The 22,757-nt window shown below is 34.7% G+C and overlaps 7 protein-coding genes across 7 annotated transcripts; 5 read left to right on the top strand and 2 right to left on the bottom strand.

The window, feature by feature from the left end:
• Nucleotides 1–477: 477 nt before the first annotated feature.
• PHYBLDRAFT_172667 (hypothetical protein) lies at nt 478–2,629 on the top strand (the record flags this gene model as incomplete). Its single annotated transcript, XM_018436844.1, has 6 exons — nt 478–1,050; nt 1,112–1,293; nt 1,608–1,808; nt 1,929–2,186; nt 2,266–2,380; nt 2,492–2,629. 6 exons carry the CDS (start codon nt 478–480, stop codon nt 2,627–2,629), a joined length of 1,467 nt encoding a protein of 488 aa, XP_018287462.1.
• A 2,285-nt stretch (nt 2,630–4,914) lies between these two features.
• Nucleotides 4,915–5,626, bottom strand: PHYBLDRAFT_149815 (hypothetical protein; the record flags this gene model as incomplete). Its single annotated transcript, XM_018432341.1, has 3 exons — nt 4,915–5,036; nt 5,166–5,246; nt 5,329–5,626. 3 exons carry the CDS (start codon nt 5,624–5,626, stop codon nt 4,915–4,917), a joined length of 501 nt encoding a protein of 166 aa, XP_018287461.1.
• A 109-nt stretch (nt 5,627–5,735) lies between these two features.
• PHYBLDRAFT_66616 (Homeodomain-like DNA binding domain-containing transcription factor) lies at nt 5,736–6,642 on the top strand (the record flags this gene model as incomplete). The annotated part of the gene is made up of 2 exons (XM_018441665.1): nt 5,736–6,124; nt 6,438–6,642. 2 exons carry the CDS (start codon nt 5,736–5,738, stop codon nt 6,640–6,642), a joined length of 594 nt encoding a protein of 197 aa, XP_018287460.1.
• A 238-nt stretch (nt 6,643–6,880) lies between these two features.
• PHYBLDRAFT_66617 (hypothetical protein) lies at nt 6,881–7,608 on the bottom strand (the record flags this gene model as incomplete). Its single annotated transcript, XM_018441666.1, has 2 exons — nt 6,881–6,969; nt 7,044–7,608. 2 exons carry the CDS (start codon nt 7,606–7,608, stop codon nt 6,881–6,883), a joined length of 654 nt encoding a protein of 217 aa, XP_018287459.1.
• A 340-nt stretch (nt 7,609–7,948) lies between these two features.
• Nucleotides 7,949–9,310, top strand: PHYBLDRAFT_172663 (hypothetical protein; the record flags this gene model as incomplete). The annotated part of the gene is made up of 6 exons (XM_018436843.1): nt 7,949–8,068; nt 8,132–8,466; nt 8,527–8,578; nt 8,636–8,796; nt 8,857–8,932; nt 9,125–9,310. 6 exons carry the CDS (start codon nt 7,949–7,951, stop codon nt 9,308–9,310), a joined length of 930 nt encoding a protein of 309 aa, XP_018287458.1.
• A 696-nt stretch (nt 9,311–10,006) lies between these two features.
• PHYBLDRAFT_172662 (hypothetical protein) lies at nt 10,007–10,729 on the top strand (the record flags this gene model as incomplete). The annotated part of the gene is made up of 1 exon (XM_018436842.1): nt 10,007–10,729. One exon carries the CDS (start codon nt 10,007–10,009, stop codon nt 10,727–10,729), a length of 723 nt encoding a protein of 240 aa, XP_018287457.1.
• Nucleotides 10,730–14,950: 4,221 nt separating this feature from the next.
• PHYBLDRAFT_89576 (carbohydrate esterase family 4 protein) lies at nt 14,951–16,313 on the top strand (the record flags this gene model as incomplete). The annotated part of the gene is made up of 2 exons (XM_018443723.1): nt 14,951–15,721; nt 15,813–16,313. Coding segments are annotated over 2 exons (1,272 nt in total), but the record flags the coding sequence as incomplete, so codon positions are not given.
• Nucleotides 16,314–22,757: the final 6,444 nt, after the last annotated feature.

Below are 22,757 nucleotides of genomic sequence, written 5' to 3'. Positions count from 1 at the left end.
GACCCACTGTGAATCGTAAATAAAGATAAAAGAATAAAAAGAGGATAGAAAGATAAACAACTTTTATTGAATAAAATAATATCCTCTTTTATATCTTTTCTAAACCTACCCAGCCATTATAAATGTCTGTTTCGGTTTCTATTCTACTTTTGTTAAGCTATGTGCTTTCTAATTCTTTTGTGAGCAAAAAAAAATCACTTTGGTCATTGTTCTCAAAAGAGAATTCTGTGTAATCATCATCCTGATTGGCTGACAAGAATTCAGGCATGACAATATCTTGTCAGCCAATTGTTGTTTCTGATCTAGATTATCTTCCAATTTGAAGCCCATTATTTTATTCTACAGAGAGTTTGAATTAGTAGCTGATGCAGTTCTAGCTTTTTAAATTTAATAACAATTGATGGCTTTTTTATACTACATCTGGGAATTGTTTTTTAACAAACACTTTTTTCTCCTTCCTGAAAAATATACTTTAATATGTCTTACAATACAAACAACACTATTTATGATATCTCCAATGTCCGGCAATTCTTGATCAATTCGTCTTTAGAAGAAATCAAGGTTCTTCTTTTAAATACAACAATATCAGTTAAAGCTAGTGAACAGGAACAATGTCTCACGCGAATTAATAAGCTCTGTTCAACAAAGTGGAACAAAAAACATAAATATATCAAAACAAATTTAGTTTTTAGAAAAACAAGAAAATGTCACCGTGCTAGAAAATATGAATCTCAATGCCAGACATACATTGCTCAAAAGGATATAAAGACATGTTCTTGTACAGCTGCTCTGCAGATTAAGCAGTACATTAGCAACCATAATGTTGTCACTTTCTGCCAAACAAGAGCTTATGTCTACCATGTTCCCGGTGAGAGAAAGGAAATCAGAACACTTTCTTTGCCTTCTGAGACAATTAGAATAATCAAAGAAAAGTTGAAAAGTGACAGCAGCTATAGAAGTACCAGAATTTCTGTGTTGAGACAGATCAATGATTGGGGTGTGGGTGCTAGAAAGCCTAATTATGAAGAAATTTACAACACAATGAGAAAGGTTTGTCAATGAATACACAATAAAGATTTTAAATTAAATAAATACTATATACATCAAATAGATGACTACTTTGTTGTATGTGTTTGCTTCTGATGAAAATGCATCTATTTCTATCTGGTTAAACATGAAGTTAGTATCAATGAATTATTGCATCTTTGATATCAATCTTTCTGTCTACAACAATGTTAAAAAACAGTTTGCCATTGGTTTCAAATCACCAGCACAAGTGTCAATTATGAGAATGTTATAATCTTTTTGCCTTGATGCCGCACATTGTATTTCATCCCAAAATTATGAAGTATTATACACTTTAGTCACTTGCTATCCGCAGACAAAAAAAGCTTCCCTGCTGCATATATGATAATCAACAATCAGACAGCTGTTCCAATCCACCATTGGTTTTATCATCTTTGCAACAAGAGTGGTTTCGCACTAATGAATATCACAATTTATTGCAACATTCTAGAGGTCAATGCAATCAAAGAAACATTGCCTTAAACAGCAATTCATTACTGTGATTTTCACGTTCTTTGCATATGACAACATAATCTTGACAGTAAGATTAAGTTAAACACGTCTTTCACTTCAAAACAACTTGGAAACTATAAGATTGCATTGAAAAACTACTTGAGCCAGATTCTCATCAAGTCAGACAAAGAAACATTTTTAAAAGCTATCAATGATTTCAAGCAGTTGATCCAAGATCAACCTCAATTTCTGCAATACTTTGAAAAGAAATGGACAAAAAACGAAGAATTGTTGAGAAGATAGGGGCGCCTTTATGTTAGCCAGCAACACCAAAGATATGTAACAAATAATTATGTTGAATCATGATACAATCAACTTAAAACCACTTACTTTGGTCACACACACATAAGAAAATTAGATCGTCTCATCTTTAGCTTGACAAATGATATTGAGTTCTTTTATGAACAGAAAGTTGAGCGCATCTATTTCAATAATAGTAAAATGGGACCCACTGAAAATGAGTTGTCAAGAAATTCTTTTGCTGTATCAAAGGCCCAAGATGACATGCTTCCTTCCATAATTCTCAATCCTCTGAATGAGATTAGTAATAGCATGGATGATTATAATAGTGAATGTCAGATAAAATCTTTTATTACTCAGGATAAATGGTATACTATCAATTTCAACAACAATTTGATACAAGACTGTATATGCCCAAACTTCTTGTCTCGCCAAATCCCTTATAAGCATTCATTCTTGCTTAAATGCTACTGTGATATTGAATTTTGGATTTTTCAAGGGAAGAGAGATTGCACGAGTAGAGTTGAGCAGACAAGACTATACAAATGAAAACGAAGGCAAAGTAGGAGAAATAATAGAGGAAAGATGTGTTGTTGAGTGTAGATTTACACATGTCTTCAATAAAATTGCAGCATATTCTCCAACAATACATTATTGTTTTGAAAATCTACAGACTTTGAAGACAGTTTCAAACTTAGACCAAACAGATGCAGAAGAGATGAAAAGAGCACTTGCACATGCTATACAATTGATGGATAAATATAGAAGCAAGAATCCTTTATACTTTAGAAGCTTAAATACTCAAAGATAATAAAAAAATAATATATTATCAAAAGGTTTAACTTATAAGAAAAATATTTTTGTTTATTAATATAAACAAAAACAATTCTGACATTTACTAAAAAGTAAAGACTATCACTTGTGTTATGTATGAGGTAAAAATAAGATATAAAATAAAACGAGTACAGACGAGAGTACGGTGAGACTTTGTTTTATTAGAAGAAGTGCAAGAATCAGAAAAGAGATGCTGTTCTATTGCTATTAGTATTGTGCGTTTATATAGACATTGTATTTAGCTTGGTGATGATATGATGATATCATGTAATGTCTGTTTCTCTACCATTATCTTCTATGATTTAGTTCTTATGTTTTTAGTGTTATTGACTAGAGTCTTAGTATTTGTCTTAGTATGTTCTTTACGTAATTTCCTTGTATAAGGGAAGGTATATCTTTTAGTATCGTTACTAGTTGTCGGTAACTCAATGTACGTATTTATTGAGTGTCTGTACTTTTAATTTAAATCTACAATTATGTTGGATACAACAACTTGTTTATAGTATTTTTAAAATTCAAACTCTCTGTAAGATGAAATAAGAAGATGCTCAAATTCACTATAAATGTAGCCAAATTGGTCAAGCTTTAGAGCATTTCCAGCAGTTACATTTCCTCCTTTTTTTTCTAAATGTTTTTAAGCCACCCGGTGTTTTAAAATGGCCAAAAAATAGAGGGGGGCTAAATTTGAACTTACTTATTTGTTTGTGGTATTTCAGATACAAAACAATAGAAAAAAATATATTTGATAATAGAGATGTATAGGAATACTTTGAGACTGTATATCAGTTGTCTTTATTCATAAATAAAAAGTGTCCCTTTTTATAAGAAAACACAATCTGCTCTTGTCATTACGTCTTAGTTTCTTAAGGCTTTCTTCTTTTACTATATTTGATTATTAGAGTGTATTTACTGCTTACCTAGTGTTAGTATTACAATTATGACATCAAGTCATAAATTGTATTTTTTTTAGCTCTTAGCTATTCTTTTCTCTTTTATACTAAAGCTTTAGGACTTCCTACTAAATTAGCTCCATATCGATCTGACACAGTTTACCCAGCAGTATGATATAATTATCTTAACAATCTTTAAGATATTATCTACAGTACTAACTGTAATAATTATTGGGCTGATTACTTAATCATTTATATATATTTTATACTGACAAGATGATAGCTACTACGCTATCCCAATATGAATATGTTCTTATATGTGATAAATCCAACACCCGAGTATCTGGATTATCACATTGTTCCTTCAATGAGTTTTAATTATATGGGGGGTCTGCTATTTTTTCCCTCCACAAGATCGAATTAAACATAGAATATAAAGACTGTGATAGCCTTTACTTTTGTTTTTTTTGTATTTTCAGATCTTACTTTTGTTTTTTCTTTAGAGAATTGTATATTTTTTTCCTTAGCATTTTTAATCTTTTTTTTTTCAAAATATATTCTAATAAATAATATTGTTTTTTTATTATCTTTGTGTGTTCAAGTTTCTAAAGAGTGACAGGTTCATACTTCTGATGAGATCCAACTGCTTTTATACTTCTTCTAACATGCTGTTCATCAAATCTACTTTTCTAACGTCAACTCCTGGCATATTCATCATTACTTCCATATCTTTTCTTTGATGATAAAGTGTCAATGCACTTGCTATAAATTGCTGCTAAGAATATAATATATTCTGGCCACTTCTCTCACTTTCATCCTCCATGAGCCTCTCTTCCTCTACATTTATCTCCTCATCTTCTGCTACTGACACATCGGGTAATTGCAATTGCAAGCAATATTGATCTAGTTGCAAAAAGTAAGCACAGTCAAGACTGACAAATCTCTTCAACAAATATGCATGCTTGCAAGGAATTTGTTAAATCAAAAAGCTTGGGCAAGAGCATATTTGAATCAAGTTATTGATTACAAACACACTATACTACAAATCATCTGATGTGAACGACTTGATCTTCTGCTCCCCATCAGACTTCTTCATACTGTTTCTAATCTCACCAGACAGGCTGATAATTATAGCAGGGAGTATGTCCTCTTGAATCTGGGAGGCAGCATAAGAGTGTCAAGAAAGCTCGTTCTCAACTGGCCCCATTCTTTCATTGTTTATGTGAATTCTCTCCACTTCCTTCTCATAGTAGAACTCTACATCGTTAGTCAAAATAAAGATCAGACAGTCTAGTCTTCTTATGCATATACGGTTAAGATAAATTGTCTTCAGCTGGTTGTGCCACGATTTGATGTAGTTGTTGGTGAGATATCATAAGTGCTGCTGGGTCACATAGGGTCTTCCCCATCTTCTTATGACTTCGTCACTTCCAACCCATCTTTGCTCAAAATAATTCAAGAATTGCTGTTCTTGCTGTATTTGCTGTTTAAATTCTTGAATTTATCTCAGAAAGTATTGCTCACTTGACTCTAAAAGTATGCCTTTCAGATAGTCTTTAAGCTGTTGCTTATATTCACTAAGTTGTTTTGAGGTATATAAAGCAGCCAATTTAATTTTGCTACCAAGCACGAAGAACATGAAACTCACAAAAATGGATTGCTGTTTGAGGTGGTGCTGCTGTGATAGCATTGACCTCAGGAATGCTACAATCAATCGTGATATGTGTAGACATAAAATGACTATTATCTCAAAGGTGTGCCAGCCATTGGTTGATAGAAGCAGAACTATGATCATTGGTAATCATGTAGGCAATTGATATGCCTTTTCCTGTCTCAGGATGCCAAATAACAAGAGAGTACAGGACTTCAGCGCTTCTTACAGAGATACCATGAGTAGCGTCAAGGCAAACAGACTTTGATATTGTCATTAACGCAATTTGAGAGAGTGATTGGAACCCAAAGGCAAAAGATGACAAAACGAGATTGAAAGAAGAAAGTTCTGCAGTAAAAATACAATAGTTCTGAGATGGCAGCTTCTCATTTATCCAGATTACCAGAGATCTGTCTTCATCGGAAAGAAACATATACACTCACAATCAAAAACGTTTCGATCCCCACAAAAAATGCCTGAAAAAATCGAAAAAATAAAAATAAAAACATTGTTTTCTCCCAATATTATTAATCAAATCCAAAATGCAAGATGCAAATTCATCAGAAAACACTCACGGATCATATGAAAAGACCGATCCCTATAAATACGGATGCATCATGTACATGCATTTAGCAAATTACGGGGCGACCCAGATTTCATTGGTGGTTGGCATGAGTCTGTCAACTGTCAAGTACATCATTAAGAGAGTGGACGAGACAGGATTGCCCGAGCCAAGAAAAGGGTCCGGACGACCTAGAAAGATTGATGAGAGGACAGAAAGACACCTTGTTCAAATAGTTTGTAAGGACCCCTTTGCCTCATTTTCTAGGCTAAGGGCTTCCTTAAAGAACATGGAGATATTTGTCTGCAGAAAGACAATAATCAGTTGTCTGAAGCATTTGGGCTTCGGATCATATATCGCAGCTCACATGTCAGCTTTAACCAAAAGCCACAAGAAAAGAAGGCTGGAATGGGCCCGTGAGCATGTAAATTGGACAGATGACCAGTGGAGAGGTGTAGTGTGGTCAGATGAATCACGGTTCACAGTTGAGCATAATGATAGAGGAGCTAGAGCTATCAGGAAAGTCGGTGAAAGGTTCAAGGAAGAAAATATCATCAAAGGAACCAAGTGGGGGAAGGGTAGTGTGATGATCTGGAGCTGTTTCTGGGCCAGTGGTTTTGGCCCTTTGGTGTTCCTAGATGGTAACGTAAACCAAGACCAATACGTGAACACTTTGGCTCAGAACTTCTTCCCTTGGTTCCAAAATCTTTTGCGGGAACAAAACAGGAGCTTCGTGTTCCAAGAGGACAACGCCAGCTGTCATACTGGGTCGTACTCAAGGTAGTGGAAAGATAGCCATGAGATCGGAGGTTTTGACTACTGGCCCGCTCAAAGCCCAGATCTCAACCCCATCAAGCATCTCTGGTGGGCTCTCGAGAGGCACATGAGTGACAAGAGGGCCAGTGTTAACAATGTTGAAGATCTGAAGGTTGTAATGCAACGAGAGTGGCAAAGGATAGGTCTCGAACTTTTGTCAACTTTGGCCGGAAGCATGCAGCATCGATGCCAGGCTGTAATTGAGGCCAAAGGAGGTCATACAAAATATTGATCTTTTATTTTTTTCTATATTTCAATAATAAACATATATATAATCTTTTATTTGAAGTTTGAATGCTTTAGCTTTTATTACTGAGGAGCAGTTGCATGTTGAATACATGCCATGATTTCTCTCATGCATTTTTTGGGCTCAGAGGTCGAAACATTTTTTATTGTGACTGTATAACAAATCTTTCAACTATATCTTTATTTAACACTTTTTATAGAAGGCATTTTCTTCATATTTATTTACACACCTTTCTCATTCTGTTATATACGTCTTCATAATTGAGCTTTCTAACACCAGTACCCCACTCTTCAATCTGTCTAAGGACAGAAATTCTAGTGTTTCTAAAATTGCTTCCTCCTCTCAACTGATTCTCAATCATTTTAACAGTCTCAGAAGTCAAAGGCAAAGTTCTAATATTTGAACTCTCTCCAGGAACATGATTTGTATGATCTTTCTTCATACAAAAGTCAACAACGTTGGGGTTGTCGACATACTGCTTGATATAAAGAATGACAGCATAGTTGCAATGCTTTGAGTCCTTTTGAGCTAAACAGACACTCCAATCCAGGGTATATTCTCCTGCATGATGACATAATCTTGTTTCGCCAAAAACCAACCCTCTTATCTTATGGTCTTTCTTTTTTATCCACTTTGTTGAACAAAGGGTTTGAATACGACTGAGACAATCGAGCCATTGGTTGGCTTTAAATGACACTACAGTATCTAATGGGAGCATCTTTACTTCTTTGATGAGCGAATTAACCAATGCATTCTGTATATTGAACATAGTAAAAATGATGTTGAACATAGTAGGTGTATTGATATTTTTTGTAAAATAAAGGGGGGGGGGGGAGAAACAATTAAAAAAAAACTCTTTTATTAAAAGCCACTCTTCAAAATGTCTATCTGTAAAAGCCACAAATATATGTTCAATTCGATCTCGTGGAGGGAAAAAATAGCAGACCCCCCATATAATTAAAACTCATCAAAAAAACAAATAGAAAGTCTATATTTTCTGGTAGATGATAAAATATTAGCCAAAATGGTGACTGCCAATCCTTTTCTTTATTTTTGAATTGTTTATTTGAAACAGATATTCTATATCCATTAAATTACGCGATTTATTAAAATACATACTCCCATCAAATATGTCAATCAACAACACTCAATCTAACGAAACCATTTACACTTTGGCAACAATCTCCCAAGCCTTCGAATGTTCTTCTGTTCCAGGAGTAATGACACTTAGATTAGAAAATAGTATTAGAGTAAAAACATCTGAGTAGAAAGAATGTTTAACAGAGATTGGGGAAGCTTGTGCAGTCAAGTAGATAATTTGCAACACCAATAAGCAACCCACCAACATTACTGCTGAAGAAGCCAAAGCAACTGGTATTAAGCTGTGTTTTTCTCAGGAGTATTCCTGTCATCGTTGGGGAACCTATGAATCTAAGGCAGCTTTGCATGTGGTTCAAAAGCAAACAAAGAAAAACAAGTGTCCTGCTCTTCTTCGTGTGAAAGGATTCTTTAAGACATCTGAGTTTTATGAATTTGTTGTTATAAAAGATTATGCAGAGCATACTCCTGGTGATATGTGTAGTGACATTTGCACCCTTCCTCTTGCAAAGAAATATCTTCACGAGTTGGCCCAGCAATTAGAACAGTCGTCAAAATCTGCTAGTTAAATTAGAATTGATATATTGAGAGCTGTAGATTAATATGGTAGAAAGTCTGAAAGAAAAGTTAATTATTATGATATCTGGAATTTGATGAACAAAGTAAGCTTTAAAAATAATATATCTTATAGCATTTACTTTAATATATTTCTGTAATAGATCAATAAAAAGCTGTATCATCTTGACAAAGACCAAATGACTTCTTTCTTAATCTGGATGAACAACAAACTTCCTGCCTTAAACTTCAACATCTTTAAGGCAAACACTTCATATTCTCCAGATCCATCAGCCTTTGCATATGGTTTTATGTCACTCGTTCAGTAAGAAAAAATGAAAACCGCAACTTGTTTCTGTTTGGATGCTACTCATGCAATCTCTAGCAACGTAAATGAGATTCTTTATACCCTTTTGATGCGTGATGAAGATATTGGTAGAGGATGGTCTGTTGCCTTTATGGTAACCAATGATTGAGGTGTAAGCCCCATTGTGCAGTGGCTGCAGTTCTTGAAGAGATCTTTTTTGCTTGTTGACCCAAAGCAATTTACTATTGATTGTTGTGCAGCAGACGTTCACGTCATTCAGACAACTTTCCCTGCAACACCCATTCAATTTTGCATCTTTCATGTAACCCAAGAATGAAACCAAAAGTTATCTGTCAGTGTGAAGATTCCTGGATCCTTATCATCAGAGGCACGAATTTTACGTGGTGTGATGATGAAGTCTCTGCAAGAGATTATTTATGAAGACATAGACGAGTTTCATCATAAAATTGTGCAGTTTAAAGAAGACTTTGACGACCAAGAAAGCTTTTTGGATTACTTTGAAAGAAACTAGTGCACAGAAGCAAAGTTTAAGATCTGGAGTAGAGCATATCATTGTTGTGGGGAGAAAATAAAGCAAAATATAATATAGACAAAAGAATTTGTGAGAACTTGTGTAGGTTGTTTATTTCAAAAGAAAAGTAAAGAATAATAAAATTCGATTGTCTTTCTACACGGAACTATCTACTGATATTTATATGTTTTTCTAATTTGTAATTCAGTGTGTGCTTAAGTAATCTTTATCACGATGAGTCATCTTCCAGGAGTATTGTTGTTCTGGAAAGATCCGGAAAGACCAATTGATATGATACTTCTCCAGTCAGATCAATCCGAGAGTTTTGGTAAAGAAGAGCATTTATGCTATTGGTAATATTTTACTATTCCGACCCAGACACTCGGATAATGTTTCATAATATTAAATAGTTGTAGTTGTAGTCTCTCAATTAAGTATTTGTCTAATAAAAGAAATATGTAGATGAAATATAATGGTGCCATATATATAATGTATATGTATTTGTATATCCCATGTCATGGTGATAATAATAAATAATCAATTATGTGTATGATGATCTGTGTATTAGATAATATCATAAAGGCAGATCCGTTTAACTGGAATAGCTGAGGATATTATTTTATCCTTCAGTCTTACTCTCAGATTCAGCAGTAATCAATACTCATTCACAACAACCATGAACGACAATTCTCCCATATGCTCACAAATAACTATATCGAGTCCTGGCACAAGCAATTAAAAACAGTTTTCATGAAAAGATCTAGAAACAAGAGACTTGATAAGCTTGTTTTTGTTTTAGTATATGATGTTGAGTATTATCTCACACAAGAATACGAATGCGTCATGTCAAACAATGGTTTAATGAGTTCTTTTACTAGACAACAAAGAATACGTGAGATGGAAGCTGAAGAAGTCGATGATGATGACAGGGAAATGATGATTGTTGCTTCTGGTACTGCAGAAGATGTAAATTGGCAAGTTCGGTCATTTGTAAATGAAAATACAGCATATGTCATTCAGGTTGCAGAGCCAAACTTGATTATTTCCTGCATCTGCTTCGATTATCAGCAAAGATATAAACCTTGTAAGCATATGTATTTGCTTAAAATGCATACAAACCGATCTCTCTACTTCTTTCCACCTTCTGTCACAAGTACAAACGTAATACAGTCAGTCTCTACCTCTGAAACAGCCACAATCACACCAACTATCAGTCGTACATCTGCTTTTATACAGCAATGTATTGACATCAATCAAACACTTTGGTATGCAAACCAAGATCTACTGACTATGCAACAGTATATAACTGAAGATGATGGTCAGACTTTGGTTGATGCATATCAATGCTCTCTACAAGTCTTTCAGTCTATAAAAAACAAATATGAAGTTCATCTTCGCAGATCTCATACACGAGAATAAAATTATAACTATCTAGCTTTTTTCTCAAAGAAATGTTTTGTAAATTGAAACAACTTTCAAAACGACTTGGTAAATTATCGCGTTTTTTATTTTCTGGTAGATAAGCCTCAATTTCGGCTAATACTTTACCATCTACCAGAAAATATAGACGTTCAACAAATAAGTAAGTTCATTTTCTAGGTTGATAATGAGACTTTCATCTTCAAAATATTTCTCTAGAGCCAAAATAGGATAGAAATATTCTAAACTTGGTAAGTGCTAGATGGTGTTAAAAAATTGCCATTTATTTTCAAAATAGGCAGTTTGTTTTAAATACTTGTGGATTTTTTTCTACAGTGCTACTTTCTGTTGTATAAGCCAATAAAATGAATTTAAAAAAGCTATTTTTATAAAAACAACTAATAAAGATTTGTATCTATTAAAATGAGCAAAAATGTACATATATTCTATCCAATAAAAACTACTTTTGAAAGTGTAACAATAATAAGAAGTAATTAGTGTCCTATAGAAACCCTATATAAACTAAGTTTTAAAGCAAAAACACGAATCAAAATGATGCTCAAATAAAAATAATCAATTCTATATAAACTTTACACAATAAAAAAAGAAGCCACGTCCAATATAAAAGCCAATAAAAAATAATAAGAAAGCGGAGATTTGTAAAAAGTGTTTAAACTCAAGGGCGGTAAAATGTATTTTAGGCAAAAAACCACCAAAACACCACCATCCGAAATCGCCAGAAAACTGCCAGAAAGCCGCACTTTTATTTTCTGTAGTGTACTTGTTTAATATCCGTTTTCCGAATGCAAATCCTAAGAGATAATGAAACCCCCTGTTATGATATAACATCAGGGCATACAAAAGTCAACTTTTAGCCAGAAGTGTAAACTGGTAGTGAATACTTAAATTAGTAACAGTATAGTAAACATATACGAAACTCTACCAAGATATAGTGCTAGATGTAGGCTAGCAGATGAGTATGCAAAATATAAAACAAAATAAAAAAAGAAGTCACTACGCTGGTGCTATTACTATCACTTTATATAGACCATTTTTCTATATATATATATATATGAAAAAGATATTTAAGTAATCTTAGAAGCGTTGAAGTTTCTTTTGTTTTTTACAGAAGTAGTTATTTTTTATTAAAGTAGTTTTTCTTGAGGTGGCATAATGGCCCATTAATATATATATATATATATATATATATATGTAAACTCATATATGTTTCGATTTCAATTTGGCATATTTTTATATTTTTCTCTTGTAGTGTCAGGAAAGACTCAGATCAACAAATGATAGTCACTTCTTCCTAATGGTTTCTCTTTTTACATGTTTATTTATTTACAACAAGGGTTATATGTTTGTAAGTTTTTCTTTAATACCACTATGTAAATTGATATTCATTATGTTGCTGAAATACTTGTTTTACAAATTCACCGATTTTTGTACTCAACTAAAAGTTTGTACTTTAGAAGCTTATTGTGTTCAAGTGTAGCGTATCATTCTTATACTCAATTTATCTATTTATTTATTTATTTATTTTTTTTTTGGGGGGGGGGGGGTTTCTCTGGTCCCCGTGTTGCTTATTACGGATTTAATACACCATTTGACAGCATCTGGTCTGTTTATATCTGCTTTGGAACAAATATCTGTAGTAGCTATTTTCTCATTTGGTTCTTGAATAAGTTGTAATGACTTGAGATAATTCTAATAGGGTAGTCAGTATCTTGTTTTCTTTTCTTTTGCATTAAGCCCTTTTTACTGTATTTTGAGTTTTATACAGCATTAGATGTGGCGTACTTGTGTTTATGTGCTTTAATATACTTCAATGGGTTAAAAGCTGCGGACAACTGGGTCAAGGTTAGAAAGTGAGATGTAATATACAATGCATATATTTGTTATTTCTGTCTATTAAAAGCTTACATGGGCTTTGCAGAATTCTCATTAAAAATAATAATAATAATAATAATAAGCTGTATAAATTAACCGGAGCTTATTGATTCCGGTACAACAACCTTCCGGACACAAGCATGATTGAACAAAAAGGAAACATTGCATTCTATTTTTGACTCACAACCAATAAAGTAATCAAGAGGCTGCGTGATTACAGTCCTGGCCGTCATAACTATTACTATTGTTACTGCTATTAATAATTGAATAATTATAATAACAGTTATAGCAGTGGTAATAGGTATTATTTGATATTTTTGTATTTTATGACTGTACGGCTCAATGGTAAATACACACAGCCATTCAACGCCACAGGTTACATATCAGACCAGATTGTGGTCGTTTGTTCCTGTAAGGTGACGTATACAGGCTTACATTCTCATTTTGATTTTGTGGACTGCTTTAGGCAAGCATTTCTTTCTTTCTTTTAAAATAAAGGAGGAAGCCGAAAAATCAAAATAATAAAAAATAAAAGCAATAAACCTGTTTGATGTGAGAAACTTTATTTTTCCAAAAAAAAGATCAAAACCAAAACCAGATTAAAGATCCTTTTTATGAATATGGATATTAATATGGCTGTGTATTTGTGTATTTTTGGTGCGTGGTAATAAAATCATCTAATAATTGTAATATATATATAAAAAAAGGCTTGTTTTCACTACCATGTTCTGCTTTGTACTTTTTACATTTTTGTTTTGTTCGGTTGTTTGAGACAAAATATTTTTTGAAAGGCTACATAATGACGGCAATATTATAGGCAAAGATTAATTATGTGGTTGGAAATCATTTATTTTTGGCACTGTATCTCTGTGGTACAAATGACATATAAGTAAAGAAATATGATAACAGTAACTACAGAGACAAAACTTTATCATGTATTTTATTTTTATTTTATTTTTTTTAAAAAAAAGAATAAGGGCATGAATATGTAATATGTAATATATTAGTTCTCGTGTGGCTTTCTATAATGTGCTAATACTTTTATTTTAAATCCTGTTTTGTGTGTGTTTTAGGGCAATTCTTCTTTAAAGAGATAATGATATTCTAGAAATGGTTAATATTATACACATAAATAAATAGCTCCAATAAATATACACTTACATATGTATTTAAAGATCACAATTGAGTTTTGCCAGTATATATGTATTATTGTATTATAGGACCAAGAGACGGACAGTCAAAAGAATCTATTTTGAATCATAAAAGTACAATACACACACACACATACATATATCTGCGTGTATGCAGTAGATGAAGTCAAAGTTATTATCAAGTCAATCATGGCTTACGGGAAATAAATTTTCCTGTTTATTCAATCAAAGAAAACTCAAACAAAAAGTGAACTATCGTCTTGTTCTCCAGTGATTTACCATAAAACAATTCATTTCTGTCAAGGTAGCATATAACAATTGGTTGCCATCTACTATCATTTGCTGTCAAATTAATTCTCTAATCTCTTGGTTTGTTCCAATTTGCTTGGTCTTTTTGATCTGTTTGATCTATTTGATCTGTTTGATCTACATCCAGGAAGTGTATATGTTGGCGCACAAATATAGGAACTCAAATGTATTACACCTGGTTTAATAGATATATCTGTAGCCTTTTTGTGTAAAGTTTAAACCGACAACATCCTTTTTGGTATCGTGGCAAAATTACCATGAATGTCTTATACGAGGCGCGTGAATAAGAGTTATAGAGGGCTGTGTATACAAAGCAAACACAGGGCTTGTCAATAATATTTTATTTTATTATCATTTGTGTGCGTATTTCTAAAAAAAAATTGCCCAAAAATAGGCATTTAAATGGCGGGAATTGTATATGTGCCTTTTTGCTACACGTTGCCTAGGGATTAAAATAGATATATTATCGAAAATGGGTTGGCTTATTAAACCTACTATGGTCAATGCCAAGCCAAGCGTTTCACAGGCCGGTCAACTTATATATTTATATATATAATTCATAGTCTACTCAGAGGATATTCTATACATTAAATTACACTACATTATATTATATTACAAAAATAACATTATGTTTATTTATAAAGAAGAAAGTAAGCAAAGTAAGCAAAGTAAGGAAATTAGGGAAAAAATTTAACATATAAAAGGCACAAGATGAAACAATCCAAGGAGAACACCATCCGGAAAACCCTCCTCTTTCTCTTTCTCTTCTTCTTCCTCCCCCTTTCCCTCTTCTTCTCAAATCATCTGCACACACTCTCACATACACCCACAAACATACATTTCCTTTTGTCCTTCCTTTTACCAAATGGTACAAATTAAACCCCTTCTTCTTTCTCTCACGCTTGCCCAGGTGGCTAGTTTTGTGAGTGCAGCTGCATCGACTACCAATGGCCAGGACTACTGGCAATCGTTCAAGTCAAACATCAATCCCTTGAACGTCACTCTGCCAAAGATCACCCAGACTGTTTCCATTAATCCTACCCAGGAGTGCACCTACTATGATCCCGACACTGCCCTTTTCAACATTGACCCAACCGAGTGGCCTTCCATTTGGGAGGTTGCGACAACCAACGGAATGAACACCTCTGCCGAGTTCACTGCGCTCTACAACTCCATTGACTGGACAAAGGCGCCCAACATCCCAGTCCGTACCCTCACCTCTTCTGGCTCGCTTGACTTTACTGGATACGACGCCAATACAGATCCCGATTGCTGGTGGTCTTCGTCTGTCTGCACCGTGCCCAAAATTGCCGATGTCAACCCTGACATCTACTACTGCCCCGAGCCAGAAACATGGGGTCTTACTTATGACGATGGGCCAAACTGTTCCCACAACGCCTTTTATGACTATCTCGAAGAACAAAAGTTGACTGCCAGTATGTTCTACATTGGCTCTAATGTCGTCGACTGGCCTTATGGTGCCATGCGCGGTGTTAAAGATGGCCACCACATTGCCTCCCACACCTGGTCTCATCCAATGGTCACCACCCTGACCAACCAGGAAGTCCTTGCCGAGTTCTACTACACCCAAAAGGCAATCAAGCTTATCACTGGTCTCACTCCCCGCTACTGGCGTCCTGTAAGTTTAATTCTCTATCAATATTATTATCATTATTATTATTATATGTTAATTTGATTTACTTATTTTTTGTTTTGTTTTGGTAATGTAGCCTTATGGTGATGTTGATGATCGTGTTCGTTGGATTGCCAGCCAATTGGGTTTGACTGCCATTATCTGGAACCTTGACACTGATGACTGGGCTGCCGGTGTCACTACAACTGTTGCCGCTGTTGAGGAGAGCTACACTGACTTTATCACCATGGGTAAAAATGGAACCTTTGCCAACTCTGGAAACATTGTCTTGACCCACGAAATCAACAACGAAACTATGTCGCTTGCCTTGCAGAACCTGCCTGCTATCAGACAAAACTACCAGCATGTTATTAACGTTGCGACTTGCCAGAACATTACTTACCCTTACTTTGAGAACACCGTCAGTTTCCAATCCTTCAGCGAGTACCTCGGACTCAACACAACTTCTTCTGCCTCTTCTTCTGCCTCGTCTTCTGCTTCCTCTGTTGCTTCTTCTATTCCCATCTCTGCTGCTTCCGGTTCGTCTCCTAGTTCTGGTGTCGCTAGCAAGGTGTCTTCGCTTTCAAGCACCAGTTCATCCACATCTGGTGCTGTAAAACTTTCTCCTGCCTATATTGGCTTGGCTCTTGTTGCAGTAGCTGGTCTTTTGATCTAAATAGAATATGCACAATAATTACTTGTAAAACAAATATAACGAAATAAGAAGGCCTTATGATTTTATTTTTCTTTTTATTTTATAATATTTTCTTTTATTTATTTATTATTATTTTTTATTCAAATAAAATAGAAGAGATACGTACTCTTGCTCTTTCTCTCTTTCTGCCTCTGCTTTATATTATTTTGTAATCTGCCTGCTCTTCTATATTTTACTTTTGGTGCTTTTATAAATAAACCAAAAGTCAATGTCGAATTGGTCAATTCTGAATATTCATCATTTCTGTTTCGAATATACATATACATATACAAGAAGTGTTTCGTAAAGAAGTCCTCCTCAATATATATAAGCAGATAAAAGAAAGACTAACCTATAAATAAATTCATACACTTATTATACACTTTTTTTTTCTGCGACAATAAAATTGATTATTTTTATTATTATTATTTTTAAAAAATAATATAAATTACAAAAGAAAGCAAAACAGCAAAATAATTAGTTTATCGAGCTGTAACGTTGGATGTATTGATATTCTACAGGTTTGACCAATTATATTAAAATGAAACTAAATGAAATGAAAAGAAAAAAAAAAGAAGAAGAACAGAAAAATCTTGTTCAGTGCCAAGTCTTTTCTCGTGTACGGATAAACATATATATATATATGTATCCAAGAAGTTGGTTGAAAGAAAATTGACCATAATAGGATAAATTCTCCATAAGAAAAACCAATGGTTTTTACTTAAAAAGGATATATACGTTTATATATTCTTTGTACCTCTTTCTCACTTTTCCTTTTGTTTTGTTTTGTTTTCTTTTTGTATATATATTTTTTCTTTAATTGTCAGTGTGGGTGATATGTAGATTAATATAAAGATAGTAATTGAATATCTTAAAAAAAGAAATACAATAGAATGAAAACAGTAATTCTATATTCACTCCACCCTGAATGTGGGTTATATTTTCCTGTTTCAAATTAAAAGACACATAATTAAAAGAAGTGAAAATAAAATAAAGAGTACAGAAATCCAAGTGAAAATGATCACAAACTGTGGCTTCTTATATATATATGTATTTCTCTTTTTTTTTTAAAAAAAAAAGTGGTTGTTTTAAAAAATATCAATTTATAAGCAGAAAAAAATCATCAGTAAACTTGTCGTATTTTGTAGAAAAAATAAAACAATAAAAGCGTATATTTATATGTATATGTATAGCTCAATATTAAGTATATATTAACTTTTGATACTTTACTATTGTGTGTGTTTATACAAATTTACAAAGCTTTGGTTCGTGTTTGTAATTCTATAAGACACAATATGGGAATGATTCTAAGAATTTCAGTGTACGATTTTGTAAATTACAAAAAGTATGAGAAATATCACTATACAAAGTAAGAAGCCAAATAAATAAGTAAAAATGCAAAATTCAAATGATTGTGAACTCCTTGTAATTCTGATGTTATTGTTGGTCTGTACCCAGCTTGTGAATTGGCGATTTGTCCTGTTATTTTGTGTGTGTACATACACATGTACTGTGGACTAGACAAAATACCCGCGTGTTATCTCTCTACATGCTATTGGACAATTCACAAATTGTTGCCATGATATCCAAGTTTAATATATACTTTATTATATTATATATTTATTTTGTTTCCATAGCAACAGATTATATTATATTACATTTGGTTTGATTTGTTTTGCTTTATCGTAAATCTAGAGTTTGAAGATGATTATAAGCACTTGATGTAGTGATGAGGGAATACATAAATGAATATGTATCTTATATATATAAACATCATTTGCTGTGTTGGATATTCTTACTAGAATATCTACCAAATATTCGTGATGTACGTATTCAATTACACATGATATATAGATACAAATATATTGCCTTTTTTTTAGTTTAGTTTAGTTTAGTTTAGTTTGGTCTGTGTAATTACTATTTCTATTTTCTAATCATCATCATCATCATCATCAAAGATGTCACACATCAGAAAGCTTATTTTATATATTCTATAAATTTGTCTATTCTTTTCTTTTTTTTTTATAGAAATACATATTAACGCTCTAATATTTTTGGGATATCTAAGAAGGAACAAAAGGGGAAAAGGTGAACGAAGACTGTGCCTGTTACTTTATACAGATTCCAAAAAAGAAGACTATAGAATATCCGTAGAAACGTTTGTATTTAATATTAACTGATGCTGATGATGGTTACTGATGATGGTACTGTTTAAATACATGTATATATATATTTGGAATTAAACCTTGACCAACGAATTCTACTCGTGCCTGAGCTTTTGTCTGGCACTGGAGAGCTGTTACTAAAAAAAAGTATAAAAAAATTAAAAAATTACACACAAGCCGTCACAATTCTCATCTATATGTTTAATGGAGTAAGAAAAAAAAATTAAGTGAATGATGAGAATTAAGACAAAGGAAAAAAAAAAAAAAGAGCGCGCTGACAAGTTTTATTCCTGTATTTCTCCGCCCTTTTATTTTTGTTTGCCTATTTCTTGATTCCTCTTTCCCTTCTCCCTCTTCTTCTTCTACTTCTTCCTTGCATATTTTTGACTAGATATATATATATATATATATATATATATCTATCTATCTATTTTTTTATATTACTATATACAGTTATCTTTATATATAATTGTATACAAATATAAATATTATTTTATATTAACAAAACAGGAAACAAAAAAGGAAACAGAAAGAAACTGAGCTTCTACTTTTTGGTATTCTCATGAAGGTACTTTAAAAACGAAACACATACACACACACACACACACACATACAATCCCCATTCCAAATTCAATTAAAGACGTTCAAGACATCACAAAACAAAATGACAACTACAACATATATGCAAACATACATATCTTATTTCTCAATACAACACAAAAATACCTTATTTCTCTCTTTTTTTAAAAAAGATTTTGTATTAACAAACAAACTAATAAAACCTATTTTATGATACACACCTATATACACAATACACGTACACTACCTACACAACACACACGACACACGACACACGACAAACGACACACGACATACACATACACTTACACGTACACGTACACACGCACACGTACACGCACACATACACGCATATAATAAAACACAATATAACACAACACACGTATACACCATATACATTATAGTTTGGCAAACAAATCCAAAGCCAGCAGTTCACCGAATGGAGTTCTCAATATTTGGATTACAAAGGTCTAAAGAAATTCATCAGCTCTCTATTAAAGAATGTACCGCGCAGTAGCATATCAACCCCAGGTTTATCTAATTCCAACACATCCGATGACGATCCATCAAAGTTTTTACAATCTCAAAAGGCGGCATTCTTCTTTAAACTAGAAAGAGAACTTGAAAAGGTACAAAAGAACATTATACGTTATACTTAAATAAAAAAAATGTATAAAAAAATATTCTTTGTATATAATAATAAACGAATATTTATTATCTAGATCAATTCCTTTTATCTTCAAAAAGAAAATGAACTTAAGATACGGCTGCGTACGCTTGTAGATAAAAAAAAGGTACTTCAATCAGACTCGCGCCGCTTGAAGCACGCCTCGACGCTCTACAACTCCATTCAAGAAGCCTTTATGCAATTTGAACATGACTTGAATAAACTACAGGTAAAGAGAAAGACTATATATATATATATATGCAGCAAAAGGCGATAGAGTAGAATTTGGTCGAAATATGTGTAGCAAACCAAATGAAACAACTTCTTCTCTCTAACTAACTAACTAACTAACCAACGAAAATAATATATATATATATGTGTGTGTGTGTGTTTCTCTTCTTTTTTTTTTTATATTAATATTCAGAAATACGTCGAATTAAACAACGAAGGCTTTCGAAAGATCCTAAAAAAGTGGGACAAACGTTCAAAATCAACCACAAAAGAACTCTACCTTTCTCGTCAGATCGATATCCAACCATGCTTCAATACCCAGTTCCTTTCTGAACTCGCCGACCTTTCTAGCCTCAATCGACTCGAACTATCGAATATTCAAGCCGGTATCCCGATATCACCTCCGATAGCAACTGTACCACATGAGTCTCAAACCCCAGCAACTACAGCAGTAGCAGGAGGATCAACATCAACAAACGCCACACCCACAGCCACGGCTACAGATAGTATGGACGATCTCGAGATGGATCTCATAAAGGCTGTCTCAAGCAACCAGACTTCTCTGGTCCGTGAAATCCTCGACCGAATCACCTTGCACCCTTCACCAGACGACAACGAACGCCTGACACGCGTCTTTTGGCATGCATGTTCGGAAGCCTCCCAAGAAATCCTCAATCTGCTCATCACTATGGACGGAGTCGATTATGGGTATGTTGACGACATCAATGAACGCTCTTACTTGCACATCGCTGCCATGGCAGGCAAATGCTATCTTTTGGAGATTTGCACCGAGCGCGGCGCAAATGTGAGAGCAATCGATGCCTACGGACGCACGGCTCTGCACTACGCGACCATGAAAGGATTCAGCGACTGCGTATCGTTTTTGCTGCAGCACAATGCAGACATTGAGTCCAGAGACCATGACGGCTTTAGTCCTCTTATATACGCCATAATGAACGGCCATACGCCATGTGTCGAAATTTTGCTAAAGTCTGGCGCGAACATCGAGCCTCAACACCCATCAGACCACATTCCTCTCTCACTGGCTTGTCACTATGGCCACACCGACATCGCTCTTATGCTCTACCACCGAGGAGCCAAAAACTTGCCAAATGCCGAGTCTCTTTACCCACTGCACCTTGCAGCTCGCCAGGGCCACCTCGAGCTCTGTCGGATCCTGTCCCGCAACCCCGAGGAAATCGATCGACCGGACAAGTACAACTCATGGACACCTCTGTTCTGGGCTGCAAGCGATGGACATGCTGATTGTGTAGCGGTTTTAATCCAGGCAGGCTGTCAAGTGAACAGCAAAGACGAGTCTGGGAAAACTGCCTTGTATTATGCAGCCTGGGAGGGCCAAAAGGAATGCATGCAGATGCTGATCGATGCCGGCTGCGAGGTTGGGCCTGTTCTGGATGAAAAACAGAAATTAGGTGCGATTAAGGAAGGTGGTGATACCGAGAAGCAGCCAAACAGCGGAGATGTGGGTTTGGACGTACAAGTGGGTGCTGGTGCTGGTGCTGGTGCTGGTGCTGGTGCTGATGGTGCTGGTGATGGTGATGGTGATGAGACGGCAGAAGATTTTGAACTTGACATTCCCTCACTATCCCTGCCTCCTCCGATCATTCCATTTAGAATCTACGGACACAACTATCTTGACCGAAAGTACCAGGTCAACATTCTTCTCCACCAGCCTCCCATCCGCCTTTACGACAATACCCAAATTTCGTCGCTCAGACTTGTGATTTCGTCCAAACCAGATTCGGGAATGATCCCGCACAGTGTGATTCTGCCGCTGGTTGATGACAGAGAGATCTTCAACTTCCAGGTGGACAAACTGGATGACTTTATGCTCGAGTTTGACATATTTGCCACGTTTGGGTCCAAAGTGCTTGCCAGGGGTGTTGCGCTGCCCTATGCGTTTTCATCGACTGATTCGAGCATTAATGACGGCCACCGAACTATCCCACTTTTAGACAGTCACCTCAAGGTGATTGGCGAGCTTTCATACGATTTCTCGGTTGTTAAGCCGTTCCGTGGTGTCCAACTTGAAATTGGAGGACGTATTGAGACCTATTGGAAATCCACAAACACGGTCATTCCAAATTCAAACAACAGTATTAATAACAGTGTTTCTGCTGTTACCACTACAGCTACAGCTGTAGCTACAACAACAACAACAGCGACAACAACTAGCACGACCACGGCTACAACGACGGCTAGTACCATTGGTAATATGACTACTACAACTTCTGGGGTTACTACTGACACAACCACCTCCACATCTACAGCTGCTCTCTCGCCTCATCCTACTCAAGATACTGTGCTGTCGTGCACTGGTAGTCTGCCTTCATTTATTACTGCGTCTTCTCTTTCGGGTGACCACATTCGAGTTGTGGTCCAGCTGACAAAGGACCTTGTACCGGTTGTGTTTGCAAACTGGCTGGTTCCATACGAAGGACTTGATCTGGCTACTTCTGACTTGAGCTTTGAGCAGTTTTGTTCACTTGGGGAAAAGATTCTCAAGGGTCAGGATGCAGCAATGGGTGAGACTGAAGGTGTTTGTGAGATCACGGGTAATAGTAGATTGATCCAAAAACTTGGAGGAAACAAGACTTTCTTGTCATTGAAACAGGTTCTTGAGGTAAGAGAAAGAAGATAAAAGAGAAAGAGAGAAATTAAATTAGTAAATCAATTAAAATGTTG

Source organism: Phycomyces blakesleeanus (genome assembly GCF_001638985.1).
Source record: "Phycomyces blakesleeanus NRRL 1555(-) unplaced genomic scaffold PHYBLscaffold_22, whole genome shotgun sequence".
NCBI classification, from domain to species: domain Eukaryota; kingdom Fungi; phylum Mucoromycota; class Mucoromycetes; order Mucorales; family Phycomycetaceae; genus Phycomyces; species Phycomyces blakesleeanus.
This window is presented reverse-complemented; position numbering and strand designations above follow the sequence as displayed.